Consider the following 14736-nt stretch of genomic DNA (forward strand, 5'->3'; position numbering starts at 1 on the left):
TCTTGTTGACAAGTTGGTAAAATGTGATTTGGATCCTGTTACCATTAGGTGGATCTGTAACTGGTTGACAGATCGCACCCAAAGAGTGCTTGTGAATGGTTCCTTCCTCATCCTCTTGGAAAGGAGTGACTAGTGGAGTGCCTCAAGGATCTGTCCTGGGGTCTGTTTTGTTCAACATCTTTACAAATGATTTGGCTGAAGGAGCAGAGGGAATGCTTATTAAATTTGCAGATGATACTAAATTGGGAGGGGTTGCAAATACAGTAGAAGACAAAAACAGGATACAGGATGATCTTGATAGGCTGGAAAACTGGGCTAAAACCAATAAAATTAATTTTAACAGGGGTAAATGAAAAGTTCTGCATTTAGGTAGGAAAAATCCAATGCACAATTATAGGATGGGGGAGACTTGTCTTAGCAGTAGTATGTGCAAAAAGTATCTATGGGTCTTAGTGGACCATACGCTGAACATGAGTCAACAGTGTGATGCAGTGACTAAAAAGGCAAATGCAATTTGGGCTGTATTAACAGAAGCATAGTGTCCAGATCACGTGAAGTGGTGGTATCGCTTTACTTTGCTCTGGTAAGACCTCACCTGGAGTATTGTATTCAGTTTGGGGCATCATATTTTAAGATGGGTATAGGCAAGCTGAAATGGGTCCATAGGAGGGCAATGAAAATGGTGAGGGGTCTGGAGACCAAGTCCTATGGAGAAAGGTTGAAGAAGCTGGGCATGTTTAGCCTGCAGAATAGACGACTGAGAGGTGATATGATCACCAAATACTTGAAGGGGTGTCATATTGAGAACAGTGTAGAATTGTTTTCTGTGGCCTGAGAAGGTAGAACCGGAACCAATGGGTTAAAATTAAATCAGAAGAGTTTCCGGCTCAACATTAGGAAGAACTTTCCGACCATTAGAGCGGTTCCTCGGTGGAACAGGCTTCCTTGGGAGGTGGTGGGCTTTCCTTCCTTGGAGGTTTTTAAACAGAGGCTAGATGGCCATCTGACAGCAATCCGGATCCTGTAAATTTCAGGGGCTGTATTTGTGAATTTCCTGCATTGTGCAGGGGGGGTTGAGCTAGATGACTCTGGGGGGCCATTCCAACTCTATTATTTTATGATTTTCTATATAATAAAGCTTTGATGTCTGACAAAGAACAAAAACTGCTATATGGCTTTTCTAATATTGAACAGCAACTTCCTGTTCAGCAATCTACATTATATGGTAGATGTGCTACAGAGCAAGGCTTCTGAGGTTCAGGGTTAGGTGAGCAAAACACTAGTTCCGGATCTTAGCACTCTCACACCTTTGTACTGGAGACAGAGGGTGATTTTCTGATTAACACTTTCCCTACAAATTCTCAATGGTCTCTAACTCACATTTATTGGGAGGGGGGAGGGGTGGCGGCGGAATAAACCCAGCTTTCAAATCCTGTACAGTAATAATATTTACTGTACCCTGATGAGCTCTTCCTTATCTTTTGCTTAGGAATGGTCAATTGGTGGCCTGTGGACCAGATTAAAATTTGAACAAAGGCTTGAAAAAATTCTGTGCACAGCTTCTCTTACATGAAAATGAAGTTGTTTCCCAAAGTGCTTCTCTTTTGTGAAAAAGTTGTTTCCCAAAGTGTCAATGGCTACATTCTACATTGTAATTTTAGTCACTTTAGGTATATGTATAACAATCATTTTAAAGCTACTTTGGATTTCCCTACAGCCCAAATGACATGTTACATGTAATATATGATCTCCATGGGGAATTGCAGCCATACAGCAGCTGCAAATATTCCATTGGAACTCAATTCTGAAGTACAGCAGGGCCCAATTTGGACTGAGATTGTGGCATGGGAGGAGGGGCTTCAAACTTTCTCCTGTGACATTTTTCTGACTGGAATGGTCCGGGAGTGTTAATGGCCTCATTAAAGGGCTGCAAAAGCCATTCTATACTTGCACATGCAGTCCCTCATGGGGCTATTTTGGTTCAGGAAAATAGTGCAAGGGAAGCCCTTCCTCTCCCCTTGTGCTATGGGCCCAATCTGAATGGCCCCTCTTTGGCGCATTAAGACTTAATAGGAAATTCACAGCTGGCATCTTCATGCCAGTCCCATGGCTATTGTGTTACATGTCGTGTATAGATTATGCCTACATGATGCACTGTTTCCAGAACAGCCCAGGGTTCTGTCAAGCACATGTGCACTAAGAGTTCCCAGTCGAAACTTGGATTCCTAGATGTGTAGGGCCAAACCATGATTTGTAGATAGGAGTCTTAAACCTTCTCTCCCCCCCCCCCCCCATCACACACACATCATTTCCCCAACTTGAAATGGCGCTGTAGGTAGGAGCTATTATTTGTCCTGTTGTGGAACCTGCCCCATACCTTCTGAGAATCTAAGTTCTAGCAGGGAACTCCCAGTGCGCATCTGTTTAACGAGACTTGGGGACAAGCCCAGGAACAGTGTATCATGAAATTAGGCTCTCAGAGACTATATTAAGGGAACCACCTGATACCTTGTGCATCAAAATATACTTTTAGTTCCTAGAAAATAGAATCATAGAGTTGGAAGGGACCTCTAGGTTCATCTAGTCCAACCCCCTGCACAATGCAGGAAACTCACAAACACCTCCCCCTAAATTCACAGGATCTTCATTGCTGTCAGATGGCCATCTAGCCTCTGTTTAAAAACCTCCAAGGAAGGGGAACCCACCACCTCCTGAGGAAGCTTGTTCCACTGAGGAATTGCTCTGAGTGTCAAGAAGTTCTTCCTAATGTTGAGCCGGAAACTCTTCTGATTTAATTTCAACTCATTGGTTCTCGTCCTACCTTCTGGGGCCACAGAAAACAATTCCACACCATCCTCTATATGACAGCCCTTCAAGTACTTGAAGATGGTGATCATATCACCTCTAAGTCGCCTCCTCTCCAGGCTAAACATCCCCAGCTCCTTCAACCTTTCTTCATAGGTCTCCAGACCCCTCACCATCTTCGTCGCCCTCCTCTGAACCCATTCCAGCTTGTCTATATCCTTCTTAAAATGTGGTGTCCAAAACTGAACACAATACTCCAGGTGAGGTCTTACCAGAGCAGAGTAAAACGATACCATCACATCATGTGATCTGGACACTATACTTCTGTTGATACAGCTCAAAATTGCATTTGCCTTTTGAGCCATCACATCACACTGTTCACTCTTGTTCAGTGTATGATCCACTAAAACCCCTAGATCCTTTTCGCACATATTACTGTTAAAACAAGTCTCCCCCATCTCCCCCATAGTGTGGGTCCTGAAAAAAAAAAAACACCAATGACTTTACTCTGGTCTAGATGATAAAGAACCTCATTGTTTAAAATACTGGACAGACATAAAAATATTTTAAACAAAAACAGAACCTCTGTTTATAAAGATACTTTGGTTGGAATCCACATGTTGCAGCACTCCCTGGAATATACCACATTTCAGTGTGATTTTAACTGTTTTTCCCAGAACATCACTGAGCAAGTGGTAATCACTGCTGGGATCCATTATGGCTCATTGTCTATGGAATCTGGCTTTCCACCTTGATGAAAAACTAAACAGAGAAGGCTTCTGTTAAAATGCTTCCAGAAATATCAACATAATAAAAAAACCCTAGAGTTATTTACAAAAGTAATGAAATACTGCCCAATTATTGCATAAAATTCTATATACTTCATTTCGGCAACAAAAATGAAAATCACTTTCAACCACCTTTAAAAACACAGGCCAGAAGTCACTTCTTGATATACATAATACTAAAATAAAAAGTAATAAAATAATAGCAGCCCCAAGCATGTGATCAATATTACAGGAACAGCCAAAAAATTCATATTACTAGACAAAACAATATATAGTCTGTAAATAAAGCACAATAATTCAAAATATTGGAAACCAAAGTAACTGCAGTTCAAATCAGCAGCAGATTTATTGTATGTGGCCATTGGCTATCATAATACAAAATTAAACACAGTATCATAAAAACTGGTCAAACAGAAATAAAGAATTTTCAAACAACAACAACAAAATAACTGCAGTTGCTCAATGCATAATCCAGGAAACCCACAGGTAGTCAGACACCACCTTCATATTACCAGTGGACAATGCAAATAAAAACCAAAATGCCAAACATTAGACGGACATTCCTTCTCAACAAATTCTAAATCAAGTAATTTTATTTCAGACAGTAAAATGTTATTTTGTTCTCTCTCCATATCTGCTGATGCCACTTAAGAGATCTCTCTAAAGGGAAAAAGTCTTTGAAATATTTTGCTAAACCTAACTGCAATTTATCATTGAATGTAAAATGTGCACTATACTTTGTGCAAATGAACAATACCTTTCATTCAACACAAGGAAACAAAGCTGTTGCATCAAGTGCATCTTACTGTAAACTAGTACAGTAGTCCCACTGCTGTTAGTTTGCATACATAATTAAAGGGCCTACCAACCATTTGCTATTCTTAGCACAGAAATTTATAGTAATCTGAACAAGCTAGAGTCAAAAGTCACTTGAACCCTTAAGCAGAGCTGAGGGTGGGGTATAAATCCAATCTCTTTCTTCTTCCTCTTTACTGTATAAGTCAATGTAAGCTGTGGCAGCCATTTTATGACTGGCTCCATCTTTTGCAGCAGTTACCTGGCAGTCATGTAGCTGTAATGGCTTCAGTCTGGGAAATACCAAGATATTTTGGAGGCAGACCCTGAAGAAGGTGGGCTATGGGGAGGGGAAGGACTTTAACGGAGTATAATGCCATAAAGTCCACCCTTTAAAGCAGCCATTTTCTCCAGGTGAACAGATCTCTGCTACCTGGAGATCAGTTTCAATTCCAAGTGATCTCTAGTCACCACCTGGAGGAGTACAACCTAAGGCTGCATCCACCATGCTTGCTGTGTCAGAATTCTAAAGGTGCCCACAGGCCCCAAAAGGACGGGGCGCCTGAAATAGATACCCATTGGACACATGCAGATGAACACTACCCATATAACACATTTTAAAGTGAATTAAAGAAAAACTAATGCAGCAGCTGCAGGTATAGTAGCAATCTGAAACTGTGTTAGCAGTTAGGGGAGCCGTAACAAGGATAGGGGAGCCCATGTTCCTACTAACAATAAAGGCATTGTAACAATAGATGCAGTCTGGTCACAAGTCTAAGAAACAACAAATAATTAAAACAATTAAAAATAGAAAAGTATGATAACCAGTGTTCCCTCTAAGCTGAATTAGCTCACAGATTTTTAGCCTCCAGCTCACACATTTTTGTTTTAGTTCAGGAAGGATGACCCCAGAGCACACTAATTTATGCAGTAGCTCACCACTTTAATGCCAGCAGCTCACAAAGTAGAATTTTTGCTCACAAGACTCTGCAGCTTAGAGGGAACATTGGATAAGACTCATATTCAATTTTTAGAGTTTTGGATCCATCACCAGCTTTAGAAAGGATTCATACATCTATAAAAATTAGCTGAGATATTTAATTCCAGCGGTCTATACAACTATAGCAGAAGCCTAAGCATGTTAAAAGAAATTACTCCCTAGGACCGTAAAAACCTTTAAGTCTCCAGTGACTTCTTGCCTTGTGTTTGGGTAGACTACTGAGCCACCAATCTACAACTTTCCCTAGTCACGCACACTTTACCATATACTGGCGTCGGCAAAGCACAGGAAACGTTTCCTTTAAAAACTACGGGCTATTCCTTTTACGGTCGGTACGCCAAGCCCTTTAAGGCTTAAGTTAAACTAGGCTGGGGCACGACATTATAACTTCAGAAAAAGCAACAAGGAGCTTGTCCGTTGACTACACTTCCCTCAACTGTGACAGTTTCTCTGCAGAATTCCGGGTGTGTGTTACCACTGAATTTAAAAAAAAAAAAAAAAATAAAGTCGGGAACGGCGCGCCTCACTTTTAGAACCACCTTGCAGCGAGCAGGCCGTGAAGCCGTTTCAAACATTAAGGTGCTTCATAACTTCTCCACTTCCTGGCATTATGCACCACAGCCTCTCCTTTCATACGCAGAGAGCCCGAGGGTGAAGCTGAACAGCTGCTCACACGTGAGAATATGAATTCCAAGCGTCACAAACTCTCACTAAAGAAAAAGAATGGGAGAAATGAGCTTTGCACCAATTCAGCCGCTATTGGGAAAGAACCTTTATCAGAAGCTGCTGGGATTTGTAGTTTTTAGGAAACATTTACGAGCCGCCTGTAATGACGTCAGGCCAAAAGGGAGAAACGTAGCCAAAGTGGGAAAATTGTTCTGCGCAGGCGCACTTTCGATAGGCTGGGCTAGAGGTGTACTCGGCAGCTGGGGGAGGGGAGATGGGAGGTGATAAGAGGGGGCGTCGCGCGTTCTGTCAGTTGCAATCTCAGTAGCTGGCGCAACGTAGCTGATTGGCTCGTTAGAGCAGTGGATGCTCACCGGCTCTAGGCCCAGAGAAGTCTCTCTAGTCTGGCGGCTTCATTTGCCTGGTTGCTTGCGTTGAGGCGGCTGTGATGGGTTCTCGGGCGTCCACGTTGCTTCGGGACGAGGAGATTGAAGAGATCAAGAAAGAGACGGGCTGTGAGTACTAATAGGGGTCGTGCCGGCCTTAATTCTTCAGGGCTCCTCTCTCGAGTGCGGCTAGCGAGACTGTTTGGTTCTTTCTCCCTGACACGGGGCTGGGGCGGAAAGCTACAGTTTCTTGGCGTCATCATAGTCTCAGTAAACCAGCCAGAAGCCTCCAGCCCAGTTTGGCTGCTCTTGGCCCTTTAAAACATTTCATTCGCCTTATCTCTCCCTTTTGTCCAGCAGAGTGTGGGGTTGGTTGTCAGAGTGTTGCGTTCCCTGTCCTAGGCGTCCTGTGGATTTCTGCCTAGATGAGAAGGGTTGTGAACTGCCCTGTCTACGTAGGAAGGTGAACTTCAGCAGGTGTTGCTTCAGTTCTCTCACCTATGTCGCTCTTAAGGCACTTCACTTCTGCCTTGTTCTACCTTACAGCCTCTGACTCATGATTTCAAAGGCTGTGTGTGTCCCAAGCACAGCCCAGAGACTTGTCTCTTTCAGGTAAAAGTCGACTGGCACCTCCCCCACCCCCTTCGGATATCTTATTGCCAATCCTTCAAAGTGCTATAGCCCTGTTGGTTCGGAGTAGCTGCAAGTAACTGATTTGAAAGTCTTGACACAAAGGAATAAGTACTCTTGTTACAGAAATGTTTGACTTAAGTATTTTTATTTAATGTGAAGGTGTGATCTTAATTTTTTTTTTTTTGTGGTGAGCAATTTATCCCCCCACCATGAAAGTACAGGAGCGCAAGGGGCAGTCAATATTTTCATGCTGGTAGTTGTAGATCTTCCTCTGTTTAACTAGTTTTCAGAATCTGGATATCTTTTTGAATCACTATCCTGTGAAAAACTATCCTTGTTGGTGGAGGGAGGAGGGGAGAAGTTTAAGGTAGCAGTGGTGGCAATTTTAATGGTACTTTAATGTGTTTGCTTATCCTGTTTTAGATAATTTCAGCAGCATAAATATTTTACTACCTCAGATTTTTAGCTGAGGTAGGCTGTAAGTATAGTTTAGTTTGCTTAAGATAATCTCTCACCTTATCCCTGGATATGTGATAGCTGATGGTGGCAAAGTAAAGAAGGAATTGAACTTGCTTATGCTTTCATGTGTTCTCTTAATGCTTGTTCCTGAGGTAAACATTTTTTTAAAAGTCCTGGCTTAAATTAAGCTTTGTATTGTGAATGCTGCTGAGTACAAAATACATAATTACTTATTTGAAAAAATGTGAATTGAACTAGGAGATGTTACACTGCTGCCTTAGTGTGCTTCAGAGCGTACAGAAGGATAGTTGTCAAAGCAGTAGTCAGTTTGTTTTATTTGAGTGTCTCTGAGAGGAACTAATTAGTGCATCTGTGTTTATAGTACTTCTAATATGAAATGTGTCTCGGCCTTCCATCAGGTTCACCTTCATAACAATCCAGTGAGGTCATTGTCATTCCCATTTTACAACTGAGATAGTGACTTGCCTGGGGCCATATGGCAACTTCTTGGCTGAACTGAGATGCTAATACTGTAGTTAAGTACCATGGCATGCATAGAGAAATGCTGCCATATAATAGACCAGCTTCAACATTGTATTAGCATATCAGATTTGCAATGCTTTGTTCTGTACAAAAGATATGCAGCAGTTACTCTGACTTGAAGTAAATGGCAAAGTCTCAACTTCTGAGGGCACAGTCACATCAAAGCCAGGGCCAGGAATTTTTCTGCTATTCTTAGATCCAGAAGAAAGCCCCTCTTTCCAGTTGCCAGCTGCCATCAACACTGAGAAGGAGAATAGAGTGCAGCCAGGAACACTTTCATTATGCCTGGATCTAGCTTGAGCAAACAGCCCTCTTCCCTCCAGTGTCCAGCTGCCATTGATGGGACTGTTCTGAGGTAAACTGAGAAGTAGCCTCTTCATTTTGTCTGGATCTATTTCAGCTGATCTTCCTCTCCAGAACATTTTGTTTTCAGTTCAGTCACTTGTAGTAGATTTTGATTTGTGACCTGTTTTGGGGGCTGATGTTTGTCAGGAAAGCAAAATTATTATTTATTAATTTAGTGCATTTATAGGCCACTCTCCAAATACATGTCCCAGGCAGCTTAGAACAAAGTGTAATGAGTATTAAAATACATTGCAGCATGTGAAGAAATATTAAAGCTTAAAATGTAGAACATCACAATGTTGTCAGACAGTCAGAATGCAAAATATAGTGCATAAATTGTGTTTTTTTGCTTCCTTTGATGAAGATGGATTCCTTGTGTGTATTTGGGATTGATTTGCTTGATAGAATAGGAAATCTTAAAGTTATAAAGTTAATATAGGACAGTGCAATATTGCAGCCTGGCAATTGGGGTGTGGGTCATGTTCTCAGTACTGCTTGTCTCTCACATGATCAGGCTCACCTTTTTTCCAATTGCTTAACTGCATCAAAGGAAGCTAAAAATACACTAATGGTTTCCTGGTATTTCTTTTTGTAAGAAACTGCTGTGGTTGCCATGGGGATAATATATCTGTAAGGATAGGCTGACTGATAGCAGCATAGCTGAGAGAGGTGATACAGGAAATTAAATCAAAGCTACAGTGATTAAATACTTCTGAAAGTGCAAAATACTGAGAATTGTGTTAAGATATGTGCCACTAAAAGAGGCTACATGTTATCCAAGATTCACCTTTTTAGGTTTGTATATCTTTATGTGGCTCATCTTTCAAATTTAAATATATTCAGTAGAATAAAAATCCAAGCTCTGTAGGTAAATTATACAATTTAGCCAAATATATTTTGCACCACTGTTTCTGCCAGCTACAAAGAACAAAAAGAACACTGAAGCCCCACACTTACTCACTACAAGCCTTGTGTAGTCTCATGTAGTTTCTGACATTTTGCTAGATGCTACCTACATAGTTTATATTTTTAGACATAAATATATAAAAAATGACTTGTGTTGTCTTGGAATGCTTTCAAGTATTGATAGTCTTTGGATCTTTGAATACATGCATTATAGTCTGCCTGTGAGGAGCTTAGGGTTGCCAGGTCTGTGTTGGAAAATACCTGGAGACTTTGGGGGGGATCTGGGAGAGAGAGGGGTATGAGGAGGAGAAGGACCTCAGCATGGTACAGTGCCATAGAGTCCACCCTTCAAAGCAGCCATTTTCTCCAAGGGAGCTGATTTCTGTCAGCTGGAGATTACTTGTAAAAGCGGGAGATCTCCATGCCCCACCTGGAGGCTGGCAGCCCTAGAGGAGCTGCTAGACTGCACTTGAAGAAATGGACTCTAATCCATGAAAATTTACTCTAGAATAATATTTTGTTAGCCTTTGGCAAACTAGTCTCTGCTTAATTTTTACTGCATTTGTAACTACAGATTATGAAATACTAGTGTTATTTTTGAGACCAACATTTGCTTTACTTCTGCAGAAAGATCTGTAGGCCTATGGGGTAATTGGTTTATGGAATAGTTTCAGTGTCACATGTAGCCACTGAACAATTTCATGTTGAGAAATATTTTTAAATGCAAAGAAGAGGTTTCACAAATCATATGTGCTGTGGTTAATGTGCTTGGTTTATCGGATGGATGCAATTTTTTGAAAATCTTTTTCTCGTATTACCAGATTTCTTCTTGGATCCTAAACATAGTATTTCCTTCTTCTACAACTTTACTGTTGTCATCCTTTCTTACTAAATTAAAAATAGCCTAAATAAGTCTTACCCTTCATTCGGCTGTTCTTTCTGATGCATAAGGATATTTCCCTGTTCACTTACTGGTAATACTTCTCTTTGGTAATATACAGTGTCAAAAGAGACAATGCCCTGATCTGGATAGCCCAGGCTAGCCCCATCTCATCAGATCTCAGAAGCTAAGCAGAGTTGGCCCTAACATGACTAGTATTTGGTTAGGAGACTACCAAAGAATACTAGGATTGTGATATGGAGGCATGCAATGGCAAACTACCTCTAAATGTCTTGCCTTGAAAACCTTATGGAGTTTGACAGTACCTTACACTACAAAAGGGACACCACAAAGTTAACATTATTGAATGAAGTCAGTAGTTTAGAACTGTTCTTTAAAAAGAAGGGGTGGATCCAAGAAGAGCAGGTTGGCATGGTTCTGCAGTCCCCAACCTCTCTGAACCTGTGGGCACCTCTGATATTTTAAGAGGGATAATGAATTGAACACCATCCAAAATAGCCACCACATGAGATGTAGCCATGTACGAAATGGTTGGCACAGGAGGTGAAACTCTGTGTACATCCAGGAGCCAAAAAGTTGATCAAGTGCTTCTCTGCTTTCCTCCTTGCACTGCCTTTGAAGATAAATAAGTGTTTGGCTTCCTCTTGCTGAGCTGGGAGTGGGGAGAGAGAAGCTCGGCAGGAAGAAAAACACTGGCCCCACCCCTGCTGGCACCCACTTTCCTACCCTCCCTTCTCTCATGTAGCACACTTGATTAGGTAGGGTGCTAGGTTGCCTCCTGACCCAGGCTCTCTTCCAGACAAGTACTACAATAAGTGCTGGGTTGGTGAACTGTGGCATACATTGCTAAGATTGCTTTACCATCTGCACTTGGTTTGTAAAGTGTCCTCTATTTTGTACTAAACTGATTTAGCCATAAGAACATAAGAGAAGCCATGTTGGATCAGGCCAATGGCACATCCATTCCAACACTTAGAGTCACACCGTGACCAAAAAAACCAAGCACCATCAGCAGGTCCACCAGTGGGGCTAGAAGCCCTCCCACTGTGCCCCCCACCAAGCACCAAGAATACAGAGCATCACTGCCCCAGACAGAGAATTCCAATTATACGCTGTGGCTAGTAGCCACTGATGGACCTCTGCTCCATATGCTTATCCAATCCTCTCTTGAAGCTGTCTATGCTTGTAGCCGCCACCACCTCCTGTGGCAGTGACTTCCATGTGTTAATAACCCTTTGGGTGAAGAAGTACTTCCTTTTATCTGTTCTGACCCGACTGCTCAGCAATTTCATTAAATGTCCACAAGTTCTCTGAAATTGCTGAGCAGTCATTCATGCCTGATTCATGCCTTTCTAAACTCAAGGCTGAATTTGATGTAATGTGTTCTACATGAGGCTACTCCTGAAGGAATCTCACACACTTGGTATAAAAAATAGCAACTTGTCTGCTGATAGGTGTGGGTCACCTAACATCTATTCTGCAAGAGCTTCATTTATTAGCTGTTTGTTTCTGTTCTCAGTTAAAAATGTCGGTTGTTTCCATAAGCTCTTCAGGACTTTGAGCCCACATCTCAGAAAAGCTACCTCTTTCTATATTAACCCATACAGCAGTTTCTGGACTATCCTTGATGGGGATTTTTTTGTGATGGTTGTTTTTGATGGTTCTGGCCTATGTAAACTGTGTGTGTAAAGCGCTGTTGAGTCACAGTCAGCATATGGAGACCCTGTAGGGTTTTCAAGGCGCGAGTCTAACAGAGGTGGTTGCCATTGCCCTCTTCTCCAAAGCAACCCTGAAATTTATTTGTGGTCTCCCATTGAAATACTAATCAGAGTGATCCTACTTAGCTTCCGAGATCTGATGAGATTGGGCTAGCCTGGCCCGTGAGGTCAGGGGCTTTGTAACATGGTACACTGTTATTACTAATTGATTATTATTGGTGTAATGAAATGTACTTTACTTTGTTTTCAGAACACTAAGCAACAAAATTAAATGTGATGAAGAAGCAGGATATGTATTTTTGAAGTGGATAAAAATAGCTGTAGAGGTAACAGGCTACTTTGTCCTTATCATTGCAACTGGTTTTTCTATTTAGATAATATATATAAATAATAGTAACAAACCTTGCATTAAAACGAGAGGTGGAAAAGCAAGCTAGTTTTATTTTGCAATTTAGTTATAAGGTAACTAATATGGATCTTGAACTGGTACAATATTTTGTGGAAACTAAAGCCATACTAGACAATTTCCTGACATTAGGCATTAGATTTGGGCAATCTATGATTTGCTTATCAACACAGTTTTAAAGACATTGTGAAATTTGTGTAGTGGTAGCTCACTCACTGTTATTGCTGCAGGTTCTCATAAAACTTACTCCAACTCAGCCTTTTATGTGTTCGCCAATGTGAATAGTGTTATGAAAAATGAATTTAGAATATATCTTACAAGCTTATAGTGACAACTAAGATTGTGTTTTGAGCTACAATTTAAAATTAGAGTATTTGAGATGTGAAATATTTCAGTATTCACTATTATTATTATTATTATTACTATTATCATAATCTATTTCATTTCTGTAGTTAAGCTATCTGGGTAGTTAACAGCAAGTGTAAAATAATAAGATAGAATAGACAAAACATTAAGAATTAAAATTAATTTAAGATAACATGAAAAACTTTAATAACAATGGACCAGACCCAAAAAGACCTAACTCAAATTGAAAGAAAAGTGCCTAGCTAATCATATCGGGCCCCTATATTTAATGAATGAGTGTCTAACAGAAAGTTAGAACTTTTACTATAAGTTCTTTCACATGTTAGATCTTTATTCCAACATTCCAAAGAGTTCAAGTAAGTTCTCCCTCAGAGGTTGTCGGACATCTCTGTGGGTTATTCCTACTATTCCTTCAGGGAGGCAGGAACACTTTTTTCAACTTCCTGTTGGCGCCTTCGGAATAACCCCGCCCTCAGTTTTGTTCCTGCCTCTACAGGGAGCAGCAGCACAAGGCTAGGCTCAGCCTTTTTTCTCTGTTTCTTCTTCTCAATTTCCATTCCATATCCTTTCCTTTCCATATCTACTTATCCCTCCTTTTCCTTCTGCCTTTGCTGATCAAAGACTACCGAGGAAACTTGTTCTGGGTCGTTTTAGAATGGCCTGTAGTAGGGACGGTTTCCTATCGGACGAGGAGGGAGAGTCGCGCGCCGCGCTTCTAGCAGCGCCGACTCACGTCGAAGGAGCCGACCTGCCTTTGCGGCTTGTTCGCGCCCTTCCTGACGCGGCCGCAGACGAGCCAGCTGCCAGCGCCAAGAAACGGCGCGTAATGAAGGCCCAGGCTACGTCCCTCGGGGCGGCAGCAAGCAGCGGCGGCCATTTTGGAAGTGCGGAGCGTAGCTCTCAGACCTTCCAACCCCCAGGAGCAGGCACTCCGGAGACTCGGAACTACCTGCAACCGCGCATCGAAGGCTTCCAGGACGGGGGTAACGTACAAATGGGCAACCCTCTGAATCCAGAGGCTATGCTTTTTATTAGAAGAGCTATGCAGGAGGAAATGGGCTCCTTTTGCGCCCGGCTGGGGCTTCTCCCTCAAGGATCAACCTTTCCTGCAGACCCTCCCCGCTCTTTCTCCTGGCCCACTAAGGCAGCGCGAAAGGCCCCAGTGCAGTCTTCCCAATCCTTAGAGCTCGAGACTATGGCATCTGACTCTGACCAGGAAGACAGGGAAGAGGGGGAATGTTTCTCTGAGGAGGAACAGGAGGAGGTTAAAATTCCTGAACAGGCTAGTCGTTTCTTCCATCAGGAAGATTACCAGTTTCTTCTAGCCAAAACGCTTTCAGCCTTAGAAATTGAGGAGGGCCCTATTGATGAGGAAGTCAAGGTAGCTAAATCTAAGAAGTTTAAGTCAAGAACCAGTGGTAATTCTGAGTTCTTGCCCAGGGGGGAAGCTTCTGAACAAGTCTTCCCTTTTCCAGAATACTTTGAAAAGCAGGTTAGAGCAGAATGGGAAAAGCCAGCTTCCCTTAAGCAGTTTCCTCACTTAGTAAAGAAGTTATATGCACTGCCTGCCTATACCAATGAGTTGTTACAAGCTCCAACTGTGGACGGCCCAGTAGCAGCTCTACAGTCTTCAGGACTGGTTTCAGAGGACGGCCAGGGTTCTCTTAGAGATCCCCTGGACAAAAAAGCTGAGGCAACCTTGAAGAGATTGTACGAATCTGTGGCCATGATAGTTAAGGCGCCCTCCGCGGCCTCCCTGGTCTCCAGGGCGTCCATTGTTTGGGTACGTAAGTTACTCCAGATGTTACCAGAGGACAACAGACGCATGTTAGAGGGCGCCTCACGCATCCTTAAGGCAGCGTCATTCACAGCTGACGCAACCTTAGATATACTGACCTTTGCCTCTAAAACAATGGCTTCCGCTACTGTGGCTAGACGCCTCCTGTGGCTTAGGGCTTGGCAAGCTGACTTCCTCTCTAAATCCACAGTGGCAGCTTATCCCTTTCAAGGGGATCGTCT

General features: G+C 42.2%; 2 protein-coding genes across 9 annotated transcripts in view; one reads left to right on the forward strand and one right to left on the reverse strand.

Annotated features, from left to right (window-relative positions):
• Positions 1 to 6273, reverse strand: part of EXD1 (exonuclease 3'-5' domain containing 1) — a 59387-nt gene extending 53114 nt beyond the window's left edge. The window contains exons 1-2 of one of the 8 annotated variants that reach the window (XM_060263313.1): positions 5916 to 6273; positions 3389 to 3567 (exon numbers count right to left, since the gene is read on the reverse strand). In XM_060263313.1, the coding sequence (XP_060119296.1) occupies positions 3389 to 3521 (133 nt within the window). In that variant the 5' untranslated portion in view covers positions 3522 to 3567; positions 5916 to 6273. The other 7 variants (XM_060263315.1, XM_060263314.1, XM_060263320.1 and 4 more) reach the window with 7 other exon arrangements.
• A 110-nt stretch (positions 6274 to 6383) lies between these two features.
• The window catches only part of CHP1 (calcineurin like EF-hand protein 1), a 50897-nt gene continuing 42544 nt past the window's right edge, over positions 6384 to 14736 (forward strand). The window contains exon 1 of the mRNA XM_060263327.1: positions 6384 to 6569. Coding sequence (XP_060119310.1) covers positions 6503 to 6569 — 67 coding nt within the window. The 5' untranslated portion in view covers positions 6384 to 6502. The remainder of the gene's footprint in view (positions 6570 to 14736) is intronic.

This window comes from Heteronotia binoei, chromosome 21, assembly GCF_032191835.1.
Source record: "Heteronotia binoei isolate CCM8104 ecotype False Entrance Well chromosome 21, APGP_CSIRO_Hbin_v1, whole genome shotgun sequence".
Classification (NCBI taxonomy): Eukaryota; Metazoa; Chordata; class Lepidosauria; order Squamata; family Gekkonidae; genus Heteronotia; species Heteronotia binoei.